At 46.0% G+C, this 23481-nt stretch overlaps 1 protein-coding gene and 1 pseudogene across 1 annotated transcript in view; one reads left to right on the plus strand and one right to left on the minus strand.

Moving 5' to 3' along the window:
- Positions 1-10695: 10695 nt before the first annotated feature.
- On the plus strand, positions 10696-10998 carry LOC124248324 (60S acidic ribosomal protein P1-like; annotated as a pseudogene).
- A 1995-nt stretch (positions 10999-12993) lies between these two features.
- The window catches only part of DEGS1 (delta 4-desaturase, sphingolipid 1), a 15762-nt gene continuing 5274 nt past the window's right edge, over positions 12994-23481 (minus strand). Inside the window, exons 2-3 of the mRNA XM_046677952.1 lie at positions 17864-18606; positions 12994-14159 (exon numbers count right to left, since the gene is read on the minus strand). Of these exons, the coding sequence (XP_046533908.1) occupies positions 14013-14159; positions 17864-18606 (890 nt within the window). The 3' untranslated portion in view covers positions 12994-14012. The remainder of the gene's footprint in view (positions 14160-17863; positions 18607-23481) is intronic.

The following is a 23481-nucleotide window of genomic DNA, read 5'->3' on the forward strand; positions in this document are numbered from 1 at the left end:
CTGCAGTCCATAGTCCACTTGTAACTTGAAATTAGAAACTGAAAGGCAGTAACATAAGTGGGAGGAGAGCTTTCATTAATTCCTTCAACAAATATTTATTGACTGGCCGCAGTGCTCTGAGCAAAACCAAAGGGCCCCTCCCTGGTGGGCCTTTCCTTCTGGGGCGGGTGGGGGTGGAGGAGACGGGCGGAGTCAATAAATCCAGGTCCACGTATGCTCATGTGCACACACACGCATCAGATGTGAGCAGCGATAAGTGCTGGGCATGAAAGCGGAGGAGGGGGCTGGGCGGGCCGGGTGTGTCGGTCTGTTTACACAGGCTGGTCGGGAGAGGAAGTGGGAGCGAGCCCTGCGGCTCTGGGGGGAGAGGGGTGAGCGCACTGGGCCTCGGGCACAGCAGAGCTGTTTCTGCACATTCCACAAGGTCAGAGTGTGGGGAACACGTGGCTGCCCGTGTCCTCAGTGGCTCCTTCCTGTGACCCACGTGGGCTACATAACTTAAATGCCCACTGTCCCTTAACGTTTGTCCCAGCTTCTTCATCAGAACCGGAGGAGAAAGAATGACACTTGGCCAGCCCCCTCCAGGCTGATGTACTTTCGAGCTGCATCACAGGCCAGGTTGGGGGTCTTCTGGTTACACATCTGCCGTCCTCACATCTATCAGAAGCCCCTGCAGGTCAGGGCGTCGCTCTGTTGCACCTGCCGCAAGCTCTGTGCCGTGGTAACGGTGCCCACCACCTCTGCGGGGTGGGTGGGGGTGTGCAGAGCGGTGAGTGTGCCTGCACACCTGGTGGGCTCCCAGGTCATTACCACCAGGCTGAGGGAGAGTGGCTGTTTGTGAGCCGCCCGCCGTCACACATTTTAACTCACTCCATTCTCACAGTAACCCTGGCAAGGAGATGTCACAATTATCCTTGGTTTACAGATGAAGAAAGTGACCGCAGAGAGTGGAAGGGACTTACCCGCAGCTAGAGAAGGGCAGAGTCGGGCAAGTCTTAGCCGCTGAAAATCCCATTCTTTGAGGAAACAAAGCACAATTATGAAAAGTTTAAAGGTCTAGGGTTTACATAAAGCTTCAAGTGTAGTCACACGGCGAAAACGGGTGACTCATGAAAGGAGAGAGGACCTAAGTAATCTTAAGTACCGCCTGTGGGTTTGCACAATCGCGAGAAGTGCCTGGAGCGGGGGTCCGATGACCAGCTTGGGTGTGGGAGAGCAATTTGTTAATACGCCTGTGGGTAACTGTTCGGTTCTTTTCTGCTGCTAAAGTCATTCATAGAAATTCAGAGAAAGGTAGACGAGACACCATAATCCTGCTTCTCAAAGACCGCCACTGTTGGCATTTTTCGAACATTTGCCTCTGAGTTTTTCTCTGGTCGGGGGGTTGGGGTAATTTTTGTCCCTGATCAAATGTTAATGTTACTCCCCCATGAAGCAGGTCTTACCGTGTTCCTGTCCTGTCCTTCGCAGTCACCCACCTTCATTCCTACAATCAGGCTAATTCCAAGAGGTGAAAGGGCCCTAAGGGGACAGCTGGTCCCAAGGCCCTGAGGCCAGAATCCTTTCGCCCTATCTCTTTCTTATCTGTGAAAAACACCTGCTGACAGAAACACTCTGGGGGAAGGTCCCCTCACAGGAGACCTCTCCCCCCTAGGAGACCTAAGTGGGAGGCTAGTTTGGCCGGCTAGCCCATGCCTTTCTCAGGCCATTCTGCTTGTTGGAAAGCTTGTCCCGCTTAAAGCTTGACCCCAGACTCCAGGTGAGGTGTGATCATTAACAGAGCACGTTGGGTAGGTTACTCAAGTTGCATTGTTTCTTTTTTGTCTTTATGATTTTTTAAATCATCTTCTTTGCAGTCAGTAAAAATATCCAGGGCTTTTCCTGCCTGAAATGCTGGATATCTTTTGTCTTAGTCAGCTCCGACTGCCGTAAAACAAAATAGAACAGGGGGCCAGCCCAGTGGCATAGTGGTTAGGTTCGGGCGCTCCACTTCAGCAGCTCAGGGTTCGCCAGTTCAGATCCTGGGTACGGACCTACACACCACTCATCAAGCCACGTGAGGCGGTGTCCCACATAGCAGAACTAGAAGGACTTACAGCTATAGGATAGACAACTATGTGCTGGGGCCTTGGAGAGGGAAAAAAAAACGGAAGATTGGCAACAGCTGTTAGTTCAGGGCCAATCTTCCTTAAAAGAAAAAAAAGAAGAAGAAATAGCACAGACTGGGTGACTTAAACAGTAGAAATTTATTTCTCACAGTTCTCGAAGCTGGGAAGTCCAGGATCAAGGTGCTGGCAATGCAGCTTTCATTCTGAGGCGTCTTCTTTTGGCTTGTAGTGGCGACCTTGCCCTGTGCTCATGTGGCCTCTTTGTGTGTGTGTAGACAGGAAGCCCTGGGGTGTCTTCTTTCAAGGTCACTAATCCCATCACGAGGGGCCCACCCTCACAACTTCCTTCAACCCTAATACCTCCCAAAGGCCCCACCTCCACATACCATCACATTGGGGGTTAGGGCTTCGACATATGAATATTGGGGGACACAGACATTCAGTCCACAGCACAGTTCCAGGTTCCTCAACCAGAAGGAATATGTGAACCAACCCTCTCCAAGAAAGGTCTGTAACATGAGGGCTGCCAGCCAGCTTCTCCGGACTCTATCAGGATTATCTGTCTCATGCTGTGCTCCGCGTATCCCAAAGCCCCTTGGGAGCAAGTTAAAAGTAACCAAGCAGTCAAACTGACCAGGGAATTTATTTATTATTTGACAGTAGTAAACGCCAACTATGTGCCAGGCTCCTCGGAGAGCTGGGGATAATGTGGCAAAAAGACCAATAAGGCCCCTGCTCTCAGAGTCCACATGAGGGGCTGATAACTGACCAAACAAATACCTGAATAGGATGCTTTCAGATAGATGCCATGCAGAAAATGAATCAGGGGCCTAGGCAGAGGCAGATGCTAGTTTTGTGGGGCCTGGAGCTTATTTGGGGGTCCTCTTTTAGAAAAAGAACACGTATAACCACACGAATCCACGGTGTATTCATTTCCCAGCGCTTCCCTAACAAAGTTTCACAAACTGGGCGGCTTAAACCACAATTCTCTCACGGTTCTTGGGGGCTGGAAGACCACGATCAAGGCGTCGGCAGGGCTGGTCCCCTCTGAGAGCTGTGACGGAGAATCTGCTCCAGGCCTCTCTCCTGGCCTCCAGTAGCCCGAGGCATTCCTTGGCTTCTAGATGCATCACTCCAGTCCTCTTTCTTCACCTCGTTCTCCCAGTGTCTCTGTCTTCACATTGTCATCTTGTTAAGGACACCAGCCATGTTGGATTAGGGGCCCACCCTACTCTAGCATGACCTTGTCTTAACTAATTACATACCCAAATGCTACGTCCAGTAAGGGCCCATTCTGAGGTCCTAGGGGTGAGGACTTCATCACATCTTTTTGAGCACCACAGTTCAACCCACAGTACATGGTTAGGGCTCCTCCAGGGCCTTGCACAGGGCTGTGCCAGTGAGGGGCTCTGAAGCTTAAGCTTCCTGAGCATCACAACCCCTCTCCCCAGGCTTAGACCAGAGAATGGCCTGGTGAAGGTGGGTGTACCATCCCCAGGAGGCACAGCAGACCCCTCAGTGCCCTCCTGCCCACTCTGTAGGTTCCCCTTCCCCTTTGTGCAGAAGCCTTCCTGGGTCTCTTTGCCTAAGGGCTTCCCCTGTCCCCCACCCCCAGCAGACTAGAAGTGTCCCCAGGAGAAACCGTCAACCACAGAGGGCCAGGGATTGGTGAATGTACGCCTCAGCTTCCTCCCGCCTCAGAGGGACTTAAAAAATCTTTCGTGGCTAACGCAGATGCAGAAGAACGCTCCGAGCAAACGCAGGGCTTCACGGATTACTCCACACGCCGTATCCACGGCGGGACTGTTCCGTGGAAGCTCCACCCAGCCGCTCAGGGGTTGCAGTCGCACACAGCGGTTGCCTCTGACTTCCTCTGTGACCTGTTTGCCTCCCCGTGCTCCTGGGATCACCTCCCAAATAAGCTGCTTGTCCCCAAGTTCTTGTCTCAGGGTGAGCTTTTGGTGAAACTCAGAATCAGACGGTTGGCGAGGACAGGCATCTTTAGAGGTGGCATTTGAGGTGAGACCTGAGCGCTGAGAAGGAACTCAGCAGTGCCGAGATCTGTGTCCCAGGAGGAGGGAAGCGAGGCGGCCCTGAGGCAGAGTGGCCCTGTGTGTGGCTGGAACGCAGCGAGTGAGAGGGGGAGCCTGAGCAGGGCCTGGGAGAGGCAAGCAGAAGCCAGATCTCAGAGGGCCAGCAATCTGGGTCCGTGTGCGCGGGCGCACGGCTGTGAGGCGTGTGGGAGGTGAGGAGACTAGAGGTCTCTCCTCTTTCTTTCTTCACTTTCCACTTCCCCCCGCACACACCTAACACATCCACACACTCACACACATTCACAGGAGGTTGAGTTTTTTAAAGATTTTTTTTTATTTTTATTTTTTCCTTTTTCTCCCCAAAGCCCCCCAGTACATAGTTGTATATTCTTCGTTGTGGGTCCTTCTAGTTGTGGCGTGTGGGACACTTCCTCAGCGTGGTTTGACGAGCAGTGCCATGTCCGCGCCCAGGATTCAAACCAACGAAACACTGGGCCACCTGCAGCGGAGCGTGCCAACTTAACCACTCGGCCGCGGGGCCAGCCCCACAGGAGGTTGAGTTTTGAAAACCTAATTTCATGTGGCCATTCCAGTCCCACAGCAAGTATCTGTTCAGATCAGGTAGGTAGAAAACGAAATCATCTCCACGTGAGCTACACTAAGCGCAAAGATATGTGGATTCCCAGCGTCTCTGAATGTTGCCTAATAAAGGAAGCACGACTCCGACTGCCAAACTGCAGGCAAGCTCGGAGGACGGAGCAGAAAGATAGGAGGCAAGTGCCAGCCCCTTCGGCGGGGTGAGCCACTGGCCCTCCGGTCTCTCGGGCTGTGAAGAGGGCATGAAGCAGGATGCTGAAAATTTGCCCCACCCTGAGGCTGGGGAGGGTGTGGCTCCCCCTCTGACTGAACCCACCCTGCTCCTCTGGCGTCAACAGGCCTTCTGTGCAATGTTCATGGCATGTATTGCAAAGTTAAGAGTTTAGCTCATTTAAAGAAAGAAACACTCAAGTCAAACTCATAGAGACAGAAAGTAGAGTGGTGGTTGGCAGGGATGGGAGGTGGGGAACGGGGAGCTGTTTAATAAGATGAAAAGGTTCTGGAGATTGGTTGGCCCAACAATGGGAACGTCCTTAATGTACACTGAACCGTACACTTAAAGTTGGTTAAGATGGCAAATTTTGTTATGTGTATTTTATTACAATTTTTTTTTTAATTCTGGGGGGAAGAAAAACAACCCCAGGCAACAGTTTGGGCAGCAAGCATTAACTTCTGTGGTTTGGAACAATGGTGACATATCCTTTGTCTCTAGCGCTGTCCCAATGACCAATGGCAACACCTTGAGGTTCCCAGGGGCAGTAGTAACCATCACAACTGAGACCCACACTGCAACAGTGCCTTTAAGATATGAGCTCCACAAACCATCCCAGCCGCCTGGAGGTAAGTGGATGGATAAGGAAACCAACTCAGAGAAATTGGTTAAATTGCTGCAGGCTCCGAAGATCCTGTTTTTCTTCCCCATTGCTGTTCTGAGATGTGACGTTGCTTCCTCCAAATGTCACAGAACAGTGGTGACCCAGCTGGGATCCCTTCCCAGTGCTTCACTCACAGGCCCATGCTCTGTCCTGGGCCCAGGCGACTGGGTTTTACAACTGTGGCTTAATAAATAGCTGCAAATTGTCCTGCTGATCAGGAGATGGGGTTGACTGTGGTTAGTTTGTGGGCTGCACTTCAGCAGCCCGGGTTCACAGGTTTGGATCCCGGGTGCAGACCTACATTGCTTGTCAGCCATGCTGTGGCAGTGACCCATATCTAAAGTGGAGGAAGATTGGCAATAGACGTTAGCTCAGGGCTAATCTTCCTCAGCAAAAAAAAAAAAGAAGGAAAGAAAAGAGAGGTCAGCAATGTGAGGAGCTTACAACATCCAGATGTTTACCTTCCTCTCTTGTTGGCAGGCTGGGCCTGGGATTTGCCTGCTTCTCCTAGAATGGCAATTGAATTATCTAAACTGGACTTTGCAGAGTTGCGTTGTTTGGAAAACTGTATGTTTCTGAGCCAGCTCTTAAAAATGTTTGGTTAAAAGTGAGCTCCAGGCCACAGGCTCCTATTCTGACTTTCACTTAAGCACTCTCCAGACCAGTTGAATGTGGAGATGGCTTAAGGAGCTTCCAAGCTGTATATATTCCCCCAACCCACACTCTCAACTTGTTAGGAGCCATCACTGGGCCTGCTGCCCAAGTTCATGGGAATGGTAGAATGGATATTATTTTTTTTTGGTGAGGAAGATTGGCCCTGAGCTAACATCTGTTGCCAATCTTCCTTTTTGCTTGAGGAAAATGGTCGCTGAGCTAACATCTGTGCCAGTCTTCCTCTGTTTTGTGTGTAGGACACCACCATAGCACGGCTTGATGAGTGGTATGTAGGTCCACGCCCAGGATCCAAACTAGCAAACCCCAGGCCACCAAAGCAGAGTGTGCGAACTTAACTACTACACCATTCGGCCTGCCCCAGATATTATCTTTAGAAAAACTTCATGTGTTAGACTAATTAGGAAGAAGGCTCTGAATTCAAGAAAAATCTTCATTGTAAAATCCTTTTTAAGAAATGCAACTATCATAGACTTTGATTTAGACACTGGATTTGAGTTTTGACTGTGACTTTAGACAAGTTTCTTATTCCTTCCTATTCGTTTGTTTCCTTGGCTGCAAAATGGGGATGATGCTGATGTGAGAATTAATAGCGCGAGAAGAGACTAGCCCACGTGGTAGGAACCCCATCAGTATCGTCAGCCCCTCGGTTACGATTTTCTGGGAATAAGCAGGCTCATTTGTATACGTCATCCTTTAGGCCTCAGAAATAATTTGGCTTCTTAACAGATTATCCTCTGAAGTAAAGTCCTTCCTACAGCCTTGCTGACATTATTAATTGACTCCACAAACTTTCACAGAGCCAGAGGAACCCTCAGGACAGCCAAGTCCAAATGGGTCGGGAGCAACGTCACGGTTTTCTCTAGAAGTGCAGCCATCAGCCTGAGCTGGTTGCAGAGACGGCTCATTGCCTCATTAGCTGCTTCCTCCTGGCATGTGGGAAGATGACGGGGACGTGGACGAGCCCAGCCCTCGCTGAAGACCATCCTTCCAATTCTGGCTGTCTGTGCTGGAGCATTCAGACACCCCAGGATTCCCAGCTGATGGCAGTGCGGCCCAACGCCCTCCTTTCACACATGAGCAAACAGAGGTAATTGAAGGGAGGTGTCATGGGGTGGTGGCAAGGGCTTGGGCTTAGAACGCAGCTACGATAGTTAAAACCTGCGTTCCGGTTCTGCCACTCCTTGGAGATCGAGCTGGCCGACCGGAGGCAAGCTGCCTAACTTTGATTCTGTTTCCCCCTCCTTTCAATGAGGATAAGATTTGCCTACGTTGTGTGCTATAAAAGATGCTAAATTGCAATAGGACAGTTAGTTCCCGGTACATGAGCACACTTGTCTCTAAGGAGACAACGAAGGGATCAGAGGGGTGCATCAGGCCATCTGAGCCCACCTGGGGGAGTGCCCAGCCTGGAGCCCCGGGGGGCCTCTCACATACAGTTGGAGAAATCTCCTGACGCTATAAAGGAAGAGAATTAGGGACTCTGGATCATTTATCTGTAAGCCAACTCAGTTCCCAAAGGATGGAGGAAGATTTTGAAATTTGACTTTAGCTCTTTCCTGTGCCCCACCCCTTCTCTCTGGTGGAAACAAACAGCTCCAGTCAAACTGCTTAGACCAGGAAAGGCTTGTCTGATGGCGTGGGGGCCGGGCTGGGCTGGGCCTGAGCAAGCCCTCACCCCAGAGGGAGTCAAGTGCTCTTAAGGGAGAGAAAGAAGTGTTGAGGAATTTATTTATTTATTTTATTTTTTTTGAGGAAGATTAGGCCTGAACTAACATCTGCTGCCAATCCTCCTCCTCTTTTTGCTGAGGAAGACTGGCCCTGAGCTAACATCTGTGCCCATCCTCCTCTACTTTATACGTGGGACGCCTACCACAGCATGGCTTGCCAAGCAGTGCCATGTCTGCACCCGGGATCCGAACTGGCGAACCCCGGGCCAATGAAGTGGAATGTGTGCGCTTAACCACTGCGCCACCGGGCTGGCCCCTTGAGGAATTTATTAAATTCGTCATTCAGACTCGATTTTTGGTGAATTCTCTTGCTTTTATTTATCTATGTATTTTTGAGAAGGTAGCAGGAGATGAAAAAATTGCTTTTACAAAATGCAAAGATGGCAGAGTTTGAACTAGAATCCGCAGCTGTTCTTTTCAACTCTGAGTCCTGAGAGTGGGGCACAGCGGGGTGAGCTCCCAGGTTTAATTGGGAGCATGTCTCTGTGAAGGGAAAGAGATCAAGAGTGCCTTTCCCAGGCTCCTGACCAGGGAGACAGCCTCCGGTTGGGCCCAGGAGATTCCCTCTGGAAAGTGAAGGTGTCAGGAAGGCTGCCCAGGGTGCTGTCCCACGGTGACCCCACTCTGGGAGGCAGAGATGGACACACATGGGGAGAAGGAAGCCGACCCCGGCCGTGGCACTCAGAGTTCGGTTGGGGCGACCAGAATGCAGGGGACCACTCAGCGCTTTGAAGCCCAGCGTGGCGGGCTGGCACCTTTATACTGTCAGCGCTGAAGCTGACATATGCTCAAAAAGTAGAAAGTGACATGAAAGGGTTTTTACGAAAGACAACAACAGGAAAGAAGCCACTGTCTAGCATATTTAAGGCCCAGCCTGGAGGAGAAAGCAGATGTCTAGATATTGGCTGTGGTGAAGATGGGAGATTGCCGTCCAGGCTGGGAAGGCAGTGGCACTCTCCTTGTGCCAAAAAAAAACCTCGGCTACTAAATGAGAGGAAAATTTGAGGCTTAAACCACTAACTGGGCGGATGACTGTCCCTTTCCCTTTTTTGACAAATGAAGAGTCACCCATGGTCTCATTTGACGCTTCCTGAGGCCCCCTTGATAGTAACGTAACAGGGGAGGGGACTGTCCACTCTCTCCTTGGATTAGCAAATTGCTGATCTCCAAGGATTTAGAACCCAGCACTGAGGGCAATTCAGTTCCTCCAGGCCTTTTTCACAAAGCCTCTATTCTCTTCCTTTCCCCAGGATTACAAATACAGGGGTGTGTACCTGGTCACACATAATCCACTCTTGACCCTATAAAAATGCTACTTGTGTTTCTTTGGGTTCTACTTTTAGAGGAAAATTCTAGGTGCCCCAGATCCAAGAGGGGTACTGTCTGTTCATACTCCCCAAGCAGCCAGGTCACAGACACGGTCCTTGGCCCTTGCTTTTGGTCTTGTGTGCCAATCCACACACGCCTGGGAGAGCAACTACCTTCTGAACATCACTGACGCATCTACTTGGCATTTGAAAGCTTCCCCTTGGCTGGATCCAAGGATTAGCTTCCTGAGCCATCTGCCAATTCACACTCAACTTAGCACATACAAAGCTGTCTTTTTTGACGTGCTGCTCCCCATTCTTTCACCTCTACCACGTCATTAACTCTGACCAAGAAGTCCCTGCATGATCTGACCTGCATGTCCTTGTGTTGTCAGATCCTGTTCCCTCTCCCAGGCGGGACTCTCCCTGGGTTGTCACCACACCCCTTCTTGCTAAAGCCCCACCACAGACGTGGCCCACAGCACTCCAGGCTTGCTCAAGTCTGCAGGCTCTGCTCCCTGCTCTCTCTTTCCCCTGCTCTGAGCTTCCCTGACCAGGAACGTGCGTGCTCATCCTTGTCCTGTCTCAGAATCAAACACACCGCGAGCATCTTAGGGGTTTGTGCTCTTGGGTTTCTGAGGGTACAGTTTCTTTAGGGCATTCCCAGCCCTAGGCCGTCAGACTATCCTTGCTCCATTCCAAATGAGCAAGGCTCCTGAAAGATTTTCCTAAGACAAGAAACAACACATTTCCCTGTTCACACAGAGCTTCCAAGTCAGCCGGGCAAGCAGGATTGCAGAAAGAGCACGGCCTTTAGCTGCCCGGGGTCCGGGCATTGGCTCACCATGCACGCCTGCAGGCTAATCTCTCTGGAGCTCCATTTGTCCTTCCATGAAAGCGTGGTCCCCCACGCTTATCTCCGTCAGCAGGTGGACGTGGATTAGATGCCCACCTGCACGTAGTCTGTCAGAGTGGTGACAGCTGCTCCACGAGAGCTGCTGTGTGTCCTCCACCCAGTTCCAGCCACATCGTGACCCTCCCGAGTCCCTGATTATTGAATTCTGACTCCACACACCCATCCCACTGCTGGAGCATCAGCTCCTTCATTTGGGACCACATTTTGTCTTTGGATCCTCACTGCCTCATGCAATGCCTGGCAAAGTACCTGTAGAATGAATGAATGAATAAACGCATTTTTGCTATGGATTTAAACATTAATGTTTCACATTAGAATTTTAAGATTGGCCCTTTCCTCAGCTTCTGCTAAGGTGCTCGATCCTTCAGAGGAAGCTAAGGCCACACTGAGGTGGGGCCCTAACTTCAGATGGTGCTCACCACGCCCAGCAGCTGCCCACCCAGCACCCGCTGGCTCCATGGCCTCTGTCTCTGAGCTCGCCTGCATCTGCTCAGATCTCGTCCTGCACGCCTGAGGCTACAGTCACATACGATAGGATCAATGCCCTCGTTGAAGCAGCCCATGTAAATGTTGAACGTTTCTGGCCAGGCTTGTTTGCAAAGACCCACGCCAACATCAACATCGGGAGCCTCCTCTGCAGTGTGGGGCTCCTGGCCCTGCCCCCTCCACCACTGGTGCCCCAGCAGAGAAGAAAGTGGAAGAAAAGAAAGAAGAAGCTGAGGAGGCAGGTGATGACATGGGCTTTGGTCTTTTTGACTAAACCTTTTAATGTGTTCAATAAAAAGCTGAACTGTTAAAAAGATAAAAGGAATTTTAGTTTATTTTTTTTTGCTGAGGCAGATTTGCCCTGAGCCAACATCTTTGCCGGTCTTCCTGTATTTTATATGTGGGTCACTGCCACAGCATGGCCACTGATGAGTCGTATAGGTCCATGTCTGGGATCCAAACCTGGGCTGCCAAAATGGAGCATGCCAGACGGCCCATTATTTTAGATTGTTAAAAGTCAAAAAAATGCAGGGATCCAGCCAGAACTGCTGGTGCACAGGAAATGGTTAACAAGGCAGTGGAACGAACACATATTTGGTAATGCATGGGGACCTATTTTTTTCTTTCCCATTCCCCTTTCAGAACCAGGCTCATCCGACAAGCCATGTGGAGCACGGTCAAGAGTTTTGGTTCTGGAGTCACACATTCTGAATTTCAGATGCTGTCTCTGCAAGCGACCATGATCTTGGGTCAGTTACTCAGTCTCTCTCAGCCTTACTCTCATCTACAAGTTAAAGATATTGATAGTGCTATCTACGTCATAGAAGTGTTGAGAATTAAATAAGACAATGCATGTAAAAACCTCAGCACAGAGCTCAGTGAAAAGATTCTCAATAAACGCCCAGTTTTCAGTACAACACACTTACTTAGAGGTTATCCAGAAGCCCTCCATCTTTTGCTTTGTTTCTGTTTTAGGTGAAAAGCTTCTCAAGTTCAAGGACTATCTTGTGGGTCTCTCTCCATTTATTAAGTACTTATTTCAAGCCAAGCACTGACCCTAGTTTGGGGAATGGAGAAAGAAAAGGTCTTTCCTGTCCTTAAGGAGTTCCAGCCTCAGGGAAACAAACTGTGCATATTTACAACAGTGTGTGGGGCTGTGAATGACGGTAACCACTGCTTGAGGGCCCAGAGAAGTGGAAGTTAACCTGCCGGATGTGGAGATGGGCGACAGATGCTGGTGTGAGCCTCGAAGGATGAGCTAACCAGACCAGAAACGGGGAAAGGGCAATCTAGGCAAGAGGAAGTTGTGCAAAGTCACCCAAGGATTTCTCAGGATTTCTCTGTGCTTGAAAGGCTCTGCGGCCCAGCCCTCCTCCTGCCCTCAGTGGTAGGTCCCTCTTTGGACAATTCACTGCCGGCGATGGAGAGAACGAGCTGAGTCGGCAGATGGGAGTTCGATGGGCTAGACCTGGTGGAAACCCCCATTCAGGCAAGAAGTGTCATGTCACCGCAAACAGCAGGTTTGGGAAGGATAATGCAATCTCTACACAGCTGGCAGGTCCCAGAATTCAGGGAGGGCTGCCCCGACAGGAGACGTGGGTGTCTTCAGCATCTGCGTGTTCTGTAGGCAAGGGCAGCGGAGGGCTCGGTGGGCGCCCACTCTGTATTTAATGTCTAGCCTCAAATCCATGCATGTTTCACAGATACTTTTTTACTGACTGGGACCAAGGGTATGTGATTGTAAAGTTGGTTCTCTTATCACTCTAAACTTTAAAGCAATGGTGTTTAAGCACCAGTTCAAAGATATGAGGAATTTTCCCAGGCAGGGAAAGCAGTCCTTTGGGGATGAAATTACGTCTGCAAAGCAGGTTGCCAATCCCTGCGAGGATGAGGATTCTACTCTTTGCTCTCAGCGGGGTGAAACAGCACGATGGCTGGTAATTATAAAAACAGGAATCTTATTATAATATCTCGTATTCGGGATGCCTGCCTGAGGGTTGGTGGTGTGTACAAATTGTAGACTGTTAGATTTTTTGATGCCACATGATATTTTTTAATATTACACTAAATTGACCGAAGTGACACATTCCAGCTAACCAGGACTTTGAGCCTAACAGCCCATGGTACTGGCTACTTGAGACCAACTATCTACCATCAGACCACAACCAGTTTCTGCTGCAGTGAAATGACAGGAAATGCTTTATCAGTTGAGCTGCTTTCAATGTGGGAGTCAATGCGTCTGAAAAAGGAAGTTGAATGTTGGACACAATTAAATTCAGTAAGTACTTTATTTATGAATAAGGCTGTGTAGGCTTCAGCAGTGTCTAATTTAGGTCCCACGTACAATAGCAGACATTAAAATGAGTAATTCAGCTTGCAGTGAAAGATACTGCCAGGCTTTTTTTTTTTTTTTTTTTTTTTTGGTGAAGTTTTAAAGTAAGCTCACCCTAGTCCGGGTTTCCCCCACCATCTGAAAGCAGTGTTCCTACGAAACCTTTTGTGAGCCGAGACGGTGTAAAGCGAAGCAGTAATTACCACTAACTTATATGGGAAAATTTCTGAAGCATCCCCAGAACCCAAAAATAACCTACCAAAAAAAATCGAGATAGAGCACAAAGGCTCAGAGACATGGTTTGCAGCTATGGCGGCGGGATGCTGAGAAGCTGGGTGTCATCCCAGGGGAAGGGGCCTGGTGGTGCTGCCCTCACTGCTTGGGGTGCCGCTGTCTCTATAATGCTATTTTCACTTTTCACCTTTTTTCATAAAAGCGAAAATCCTCTTTGGATTTCTTTTGGTTAGTGAAAACAGGTACCAATGTAGGTCCTTCACAGAAGCCAAGTGGCCTAAAGTGAACTTTCGGATGGCTGGGGAAACCCGTACCCTGGTTACCGTATTACATGGTATAGAGACAGTAAAATACAAAAATGTGATAAATACTATTTGTTGTGATTAATAGCTCAGTTTATTAACAGTTTTAATAAAGGAAAACTTTATAGTGAAAATAATGTACTAGAAACAGCTTTTTAAAAGCTTCTTTATGACATGCTTGCAAACTGTCAGACATGGGTGAAAACATCCTCCACAATGACAACACAACAAACACACTCCCTGTGAGTAAAGCTGAACACTGCGGACAAGCTGGTAGAGCCAGGTTAGCTTCCTGATCACACTCAGAAACTGTATGAGGGTGGCTCCCACACCCCTTGGTCTCGGTTTAATAATGCAAGAGCTCCACCTTATCGGCTACTTGGACGTTTCAGAGAGGAGTTCTTCTGGCTCCGGCGACCTTCACTCCAGTTCCACCTCGCCTTTTTGATGCCTCTTCATCCTGGAGTAGGGACTTATGGTGTCATCTGTCACAAAGTCATAGAGCACTTTTATCCAGGACTGGTAGTGGGGGAGGCTGTCATAGTACTCGGCTGCGATTTTCCTCACCTGGAAGGGAACAAAGGCCGCAAGGTGAATGACGCGTGTTCCCTGGGTCCTGGGAAAGACGACAGATGAATGTCTGACACCAACGCTGAGAAGAGAAACCAGGAGACCTTCCTTCCTCCCTCAGAACAAACAAATAAATAAATAAAAGCAGCAGCTTTGGGACTTCGAAACGGAAAGCAGTTTGCATTTCAACAAAAAATATACTTAACCCTCTAGGATTACTGACTCTTTCCTGTCAAGCTCTGAGGGACTAAACATCTGCTTTACTGGTAAAATTTGGCCCTTGGCCTCTTTAACAGCAAATACTTGCAATGCAGTCAACCTGATATTTTTCAGGCACGTCCTGAATGGCTGGCACTGTGGGACAGAAAGGTTAACACCTGACCCCTGTCATTAAGGACCCTGCAAATACTAATAAATTCCTGTGGCATGTCAATTAGATAGAAATTTAGCATGGATCAAGTGTGCAATTCTGCCATCTCAAGTTGAAAACGTCTTTAAAAAAAATGACTACTGCCAGTGTGATTAGCAAGCAAAACTGAATGCTGAATAATAACGGTTCCTGGGCTTCATCGAAATGCACAAAATCTATCCTGATAAATCCCAAAGGAAAACAAAAAAGCAGAATCCAAAATGGAAAAGAGGCAGCAAGAAAAAGAGAGAAATGAATGTTACAGTTAGAATCAACTCCTTCAGTTTGGGAAACGTACTATGTTCTGGTTGTGGAGAAGCAGATTAATATACAACTCTCAAGGAACAATTAAGGCCAAACAGAGCTTTTCACACGGGTGTTCTCGGTCAGTCAGAAGAAATGCAAGAAGATGTAATACCTTTGATCAAAACTTCCTAAAATTTTCTCATGAATAAGGATGATCTACAGACCAACACATAGAAATAAACCTGGATCCCAATCCACACTGAACTTATGTCAAAGCCTGGCAGCAACCAGTTTAACAGCTAGAAGACACTTATCTTCTGAAAAAATAAAATGGCAGAGTCAGCTCAAATCCCGAATAAGCATTTTGAGTCAAATCAAGACACTCCTTAAGACTAAAAATACATTAAAAACCATAATAAAAACAAAAAAGGTTATAATTTGTAAATTTTTTAAAAGACAAAGTCAAAAATCAATGAATTCCTTAGTACTAGGAGCTAGAAAACCTGGGGAATTTATTAGCCACGTGTCCAATTCAGTTCAAACACTGACATCATAAACCCCTGACGCCTACCTCTGTACTTTACAAGGCTGTGAACAAGTAGAAAAATACACACTCAGGGGGGCCGCCCCGTGGCCGAGTGGTTAAGTTCTCACACTCCGCTTAGGTGGCCCAGGGTTTCGCCGGTTCAGATCCTGGGCGCAGACACGGCACCGCTCATCAGGCCATGCTGAGGCGGCGTCCCACGTGCCACAACTAGAAGGACCCACAACTAAAATATACAACTATGTACTGGGGGGATTTGGGGAGAAGAAGAAGGAAAAAAAAGAAGATTGGCAACAGATGTTACCTTAGGTGCCAATCTTTAAAAAAAAAACACGGGCCGGCCCAGTGGTGCAGCGGTTAAGTGCGCACGTTCCGCTCTGGCAGCCCGGGGTTCACTGGTTCGGCTCCCGGGTACAGACATGGCACCGCTTGGCAAGCTATGCTGTGGCAGGCATCCCACATATAAAGTAGAGGAAGATGGGCACGGATGTGAGCTCAGGGCCAGTCTTCCTCAGCAAATAGAGGAGGACTGGCAGTGGTTAGCTCAGGGCTAATATTCCTCAAAAAAAAAACATACACATAGCATTTTGTGGACAGCAAAGCTCAGTAAAAAAAAAAAAAAGAATTAAGAAATCAAAAACCTGTTGTGCTAAAAATGTTCTAAAATTGATTGGAGTGATGGTTGTACTACTCTGTGAATAATCTAAAAAGCATTGAATTGTACATTTTAAATGGGTGAATTGTATATATGAGTTGTATCTCAAGAAAGCTGTTAAAATAACCTTGTTATAAATACCTATTAACTGTGTGATAGTTACATGTAGTGTAACTACTGTAACATAAGGTATTTATTGAGGAAAAAAGAACAAGATACTCTTTGACATACACCACAGAAAAAGCAGGAAAGGGAGGAGCAGGGACTCTGAGGACGTTCGGTAGTTTGGCTAAGGAGTAAGAAGACAGCGTGAAATGCAGAGGGAGATGAACGGCCACTGCTGAACCACGGGCCTTCAGTCAAGCCATCTCTGAACTGAACTGAAGTAGTTTTCAGTTCTGGGACTGCCCAAGAAAATTACAAGTTAAAGTCTGTGGTTTATGCTGGAAAAAATCCTTTCACTCGAAGGACAGCCAGCTTTCTCCATCATCTCTTGAAAAATTCGCCGCCCTAGTTCAGGAAGAGGCAAAGGAAGGCTCCACACTCTGCTCGGGCCGACACAAAGGAGCTGTGCCAGCATCACGTTTCACCCGTGTCAGAGCTGTCTTCAGACAGTGCTGTTTGCCCCCAAACATTTTATTTTGAAAAATGTAAAACCTACAGAAAAGTGGAAAGAACAGTAAAACGAACACCCATATGTCCTTCACCTGGGTCCACCAATAACACTATGTCACAGTCACCTTCTCTCTGTATGTAACATACACCACACACTTTGCTTTCTTTGCTGAACTTTTTGAGAGTAAGCGGCAGACACTGTGTGACAACTGACCCCTAACATTTCACCCTAAATATTCAACATGTATACCCTGAGAACAGGGACATTCTCCTCAAAATCACTGATACCCTACCACACCCAAGAAATTTAACATTGACACAAAATTATCTATCATACAGTCCAGATTCAGAATTCCCCACTGACTCAATGTCCTCTCTCAATTTTTCTTTCTTCCATTGGAAATCTAGTCAATCATCAAACATTACATTTAGTTGTTATGTTGTGAGTTTTTAAACAGCATTTGAAAACTCGAGTAAATCTATAAAATTTGGGTGGATATGATAGCATAAATTATGTGGCTATGGTTCCCTTCTATCATAGCTTAAAAAAGTCAAGAGAAACTATTATTACACGTCATACATATTCCCTTTTTTTGAATTATGGAAACATTTTTTGATAAAAGAGCTGTGAAAGCTACCCATTTTGAAGATGGGAAGTCTAATAAGAGAATTCACCAGAAAGATCACTGAAGCTAGGAAGGTGGTCCTTTTTTGGAGGGTGAAAATGTCTTCTTTCATTTACTCCGTGAACAATACACTACAGGTCTACCGTGAAGGGAAGCCCCGGCCCCCTGCCCACAGGTCTGCAGGGCTGGAAACGGATGAGCGTTTCTTCTGCAGATCGATTCTGTAGGACACCTGTATTTCACAGCAAGCCAACACACGACTCCTGGCTCAGCCTATTCCGTTTGACAGTGATGATGGTTATGCGAACTTCTGCTTACTCCACAGAGGGATTTCGTCCTCCGTTTCTGAACCACTTTCTAAGTTAGCAGATTTTGCAGATCCAACACTTCTAAACCCTAAGCATTCCCACCAGGCTTAGGGATCCGGGAGCGTGAACTCCGTAAACTGAGGCTGGCGGACTCAGGACTTACACTCTTGTTGCCTTCTCTGAGGAGTGGCCTAGATGGGGAAAATATACTCAATTCCTTTTTAAATGAGCAAGGTCAAGACTAACTTTGATCAGATGACCATCAGAAGTTAGAACATGTATCAAATCCTTTACTTACCAGGGGAAGGCTTTTTCCGGGAATGTTGGGGAAGTCATGGTGTTCGTTATGGTAACCCACATTGAAGGTAAGTAAATTCAGAGGGCCATAATACGAGTAAGTTTCATGTCCCTTTAAGAACATGTAATGTTCAGCTATAAAATGTCCAGAAATCGGGTGCAAACCTAGACCAAGTAAGGATGCTGCCAACATGTAGAATAAAGATTTAATTCCAAAAACATAGTAAACTATAATGTCAAAAGTGATCTGGATCACTGTATTGATAATTTCCAGATAAGAAATTGGTTTGGGGTTGATGAAGAGAGGTCGAAATGCATAAAAGAGAGGCTGAAGAATGACCCATATAAACTTTCTGAAAGTGGTACAGAAGAACCAGCCTTCAAAATCGGTTGGAATATCCACATCGATGCCATCGCCTCCGAGGTACCGATGATGATCCATGTGATATCTCTTAAAGGAAATTGAATACGGAACGCCGATAGGAAGATTAGCAAATATTCCAAACCAGCGATTCCACATGGCTCTGTAGTGGCCAAAGGCGCTATTGTGGGAAACTTCGTGAATAGCCAGAGTCATTGAATGGTTAACGCAGCTGCCAAAAGCGTATGCCCAAAATACAACCCATTTCCAGTCCAAGTCCTTCACTAGATAAAACGCAACCAACTGAGTGAGGACCATCACAATTATAATCCATATCAAGTTGGGGTCAGGTTTCATCAAGGATTTTATCTCTGGATACTTTGCTGTAAAGAAAAAACAGACAAAAAAATGAGGAACTGAGGCAAGTGCATAATAGTTCTGTAATTATAACTAAATTAACAGCAATTAAATTAAATCAACACATTAATTTTTTTCTTTTTCCAAATCATTGCATGCGCTCTATTAGAGACTTTATCAAATATTTATCTACCACAGGGAAGGAGTTTATTCTAATAGTAAAGTTACTAAATACCATGTCACAACAAATTGAGAATAAATTAGCCTCAATATCTAGACTTTCCACATTAACAGGAAGATAGTCACAAATGAGTAGATTTCATGTTATCCAATTCCCTTTTTGCCCCTAACGATTCTTTATATATTAAATTTATAAGCTTTAAAAACTTGCAAAGTCTGCTAAATCTATTCTGTGTCTGACAGAATATATTATATACTTATACATACTACATACTTATTACATACTTATCATATACTCATATATACAATATATATGCAATATATTTACACATATACAATATAACACGTACTTACATTTCATAATTTCCTTTATAATGACTAAATCACTTCTAATTGCTAGTTGTAATTTCTAACCATTTCCCTATTTTTAGACACTTAGATATTTAAAATTTTTGCCAGTGCAGACTTACTCTAGTCATCTGGAAATTAGGATAATTTCCAAAGAATTCTATGGATTTACAGTGCCACTTTGCTTGTTTATTTATTTTTGTGTTAGAATTGCACAGTGCTAATTTGTGTTACATTTTTATTTTCTTTGTTGAATCTACACACAAATATCCAAGTATTATGAAAAAGGCCAATAAGAAAAACTCAGCATTTCAGGCAAGTGTCCCCTAAGGGCAAATGGAGCTTCTTCTCTGTGTCCTCCCAACCCAGAGATCAAAACCCAGATAGAATGAATGCCCCTGGTTTGATGCGTTGCCACGTATGTTTGACCCAGGATGGCAAAAAGGAGGAGGACCCTTTTCTTGGGACAGGTCATTGAGAATGTTATTTTTATTTTCCTTCTCCCCAAAGTCCTCCAATACATGGTTGTGTATTTTAGTTGTAGGTCCCTCTGAGTGTGCTATGTGGGACGCCGCCTCAGCATGGCCTGACGAGCGGTGCCATGTCCGCACCAGGACCCAAACTGGCGAAACCCTGGGCCGCTGAAGCGGAGCACGCGAACTTAACCACTCGGCCACGGGGCCGGCCGGGAGAATGTTCTTGAAAAGATAAAGAAGGGAAAAGAGCATCTCCATCCTCTTTTCTCTAAATGTGAAATGAGGAATTCAACAAAAGCTTAAAATGCAAGACAGGAAGTTATTTTAAGTCCAGTTTTATATACAAGAAGTAAGGGTAGGTTAACTCAAGGTGAGTAACCTCTAGTTTCTTTCCTTTCCCCTTTTCTCTCTCAATTCCTGAACTTCTAATCTTTCTTAGGATTAGTTCATTTTATCAAATGTTAGGAATTTCCTAGGCAATAGACCAAAATAAGTAATCCTACAGGCCTAGAAGTGAATTAGTCTAAAACTAATTTTCCTGATATAAATGAAAAGTTCAACTAAGTTATTCATTAAAATATGAGCATTTTTGAGCAGTTCTCCAGGAACAGAATAACAACTGTTCAGTTTATTGGTGGATAAGTAATAACTCTTTTGTATTAAAACGTGTTATTTCTGTCTAGCAGAGCTCCAGCATCTTTACCGTATATAAAACATGATTAAATTGACACATCTGACAAAAGATAGAAGATAATACACATTTTTGTAGATACTCTAAAATGATGAAACATGCACAGTTCTCTCAGACGAATCAACCTGCTCCAAGTAATAATGTACCAAATTTTTCCAAAGCTGTAATAGTATATAAAAATCAAGAGCGCCAATATAATTAAATGGGGAAAGAATACTCTTTTTAACAAATGCTGCTGGAACAAGTGGTTATCCACATGCAAAAAAATGGAGCTGGACCGCTCCCTTACACCATGCACAAAAATTAACTCAAAATGCATCATAGGCCTAAATACAAGAAAACTATAAAACATAAGAAAACAAGTAAATCTTTGTGAGTTTCACGTTTTCTTAGTGAAATGAGAAAAGAAAAAGTGATAAATGAAAAAAAAGATCAACTGGACTGCATCAACTTCTGTTGCAAATGATCCCATCAAGAAAGTGAAAAGACAATCCACAGAATGGGAGGAAATATTTGCAAATCATATATGTCATAGGTGACTTGTATTTAGAATATATAAAGAACTCTTAAAACTTATAATTAATAATCTAATTAAAAAATGAGCAAATAATTTAAATACACATTCCTCCAAAGCAGATAGACAAGTGACTAATAAGCATATGAAAGATGCTCAACAGTATTAGTCTTTGGGAAAACGCAAATTGAAACTAAAATGAGATACCACTTCACACCCACTAGAATGGCTGTAATAAGAAAGGCACTATCAAGGATGTGGAGAAATTGGAACTGGCACACACTGCTGGTGACAATGTAGAATGGTACAGCTGGTTTGGAAAAATTTAGCAGTTCCTCAAAATAGAGTCACCAATGACCCAGCAATTCCACTCCTACGTTGATACCCAAAAGAAATGAAAATACATCCATACAATAACCTGTTGATGAACGTTCAGAGCAGCATTATTCATAAGAGTCAAAACCCAAAAGTCTACCAACTGATGGATGGATAAATGAAATGTGATATATCCATACAATGAATGGAATGTTATTCTGCCATAAAAAGAAAGGAGGTACTGATATACACCACGACATGGATGAACTTTGAAAATACTATGCTCAGTGAAAGCAGCAGCCACAAAAGACCAAGTATTGCATGATTTCATTTATAAGAAATGTCCAGAATAGGCAAATCTAGAGAGACAGAAAGCAGATTAGTGGGTGCCTAGGACTGGGGTGGGGGGGCACAGGGACTGCTTGAGTTTCTTTTGGGGTGACAACATATTCTAAAAATTAGATTGTAGTGATAATTACAGAGCTCTGTAAATACACTAAAAAAACACTGAACTGTACACTTTAAATGGGTGAATTTTATAGTTTGTGAATTATATCCTAATAAAGCTGTTAGAAAATACTGTTTCCCTGTGTAAGCATAGCAATAAAGGGAGCATTTCTTGAGAGTTATTATTTAACCCACTAATAATGGTCTAGTCTAGATTTTTATTATTTGACTCACTAATAACAGTCATTAATTTCAAGCAGACGCCTTTTAAATGAACCTTTAATGTAACTCTAAATGTAAGCTTAGGGTACAGATATTGGTGATTAAACATTCTATCCATGTTCTCTCATGCCTCTTTCCCAAAAGCTTGACAAATTTCAGAAATATCTCTTATCATTTAAGTACAATTTAAACACATCTCCAGATTCTTATCTTTCCTGAGGTTATTCCATCTCCGCCTCTGAAATGGAACACTGAGCATATTTACACCTGCAGGAAAAAATTATGATATTTTTCATTGAGAAATATGTAGTCCTTTTACTTTCCAAGTGAAATGGTTCGGTGATAACAAGGTTGTGGAGAAAAAAGCTCAGTGTTGAGATAAGCATCAATAAGCACCCTTTTACTTCCTTAATTTTCGGAATTTTAAATAGACAGCCAAGGGCCAGGATTCAGGAGTTGGTTTTTACAGGGCAGACATCCGATTATTCTTATGCAATAGGTTGATAAGGCATGGATAGAATGTATCATATGCTATCTTTATGTGTGATTTGCAAAATACACATTTTAATTAAAAATAAAAAGCAAGCAAGCATCGGAGAACCAGTCTCTTAAAAGGTTACCCTTAAAAGTCACTGTAAAGCTTCAAGCTCCCTGTTTACTGATTCAATTTTTTAAAATCCATTTTAATAGGATCCACTAAGTCCTTTTTGTAAAAACATAAAATTTCTAACTTTAGATATCCTAGCAAAAGTCAGGAGCTCGCTCTTTCTTTTCACGAGGCAAATGGATGCTGAGAAGAAAAAACTAGGGAAATTCTCTGTATGAGAAAGAATTCCTCCTATTCAACTTAGCGCCCAGCCGTTTCCTGGGTTTTCAGACAACAGCAAACGGGTTAAGGGTTTCTGCTTTGGAGGCGACCTACCCCAGACTAGAATCTCCCTCTAACGTTTACTTATTCACTCTTACCTCATTCTTAAAATAGGGAAAACACAGACCTAGTCACCGGGAGGACTGAACTGAGTAATGTCTGTAGAGCGCTCAACACACCTGCCTGACTTAGCAGCAAGACATCCTGGGGGAGAGGAGAGAATTCTCTACATGACTAATATACAAGCTCCAAGAAGCTGAGCGCGCGCCCTGTACCTCCCGAGAGTTAGACAAGGCCCAGTTCGCCTGATTTAGGTAAAGGGCCCTAAATTAGGCGGACCAGCAGGCTGATCTTGACAAGTCTTCCAAACTCAGTCTTTTCATGCCCTAAACCCGCATGGGTGAAAAATACGCAGGAATCTGTCCTTCTCGCGCCCCAGGCTAGCTGTGAGGAGCATTGCGACAAAACGCGAGACCGCCCAGGACCCTAGGCCTCGAGGGCTCACCCGTCCCGCCCGACAGGCCCCCGGGGTCCCACGGCTCGGGTGCCAGCGCTCCCGCGGCCCAGGGGCTGGAGGGCGTCTGCGCGAGCGTGGCCGGCGCGCGGGCCCCAGATGCTCGGGGACCACGCCCTGCCCGCACACTCCCGCAGCCTGGCTCCGCCGGGCGCCCGCGGCGAGGGACCGGCACCCGCCCGGGGCACGGGCTCTCCCAGCCGGAGCATCCCCCCGGGGCGGCCTAGTCGCGGGGCCCGGGCTGTGCAGCGCTCGCCCCCGCCGGACGCCGCGCTCGGGGCCGCGCCCGCGCCTCTCCGCGGAAGGGCCGGGGCCCATCCCTCGCC

Source organism: Equus quagga, chromosome 12 (genome assembly GCF_021613505.1).
Source record: "Equus quagga isolate Etosha38 chromosome 12, UCLA_HA_Equagga_1.0, whole genome shotgun sequence".
NCBI classification, from domain to species: Eukaryota; Metazoa; Chordata; class Mammalia; order Perissodactyla; family Equidae; genus Equus; species Equus quagga.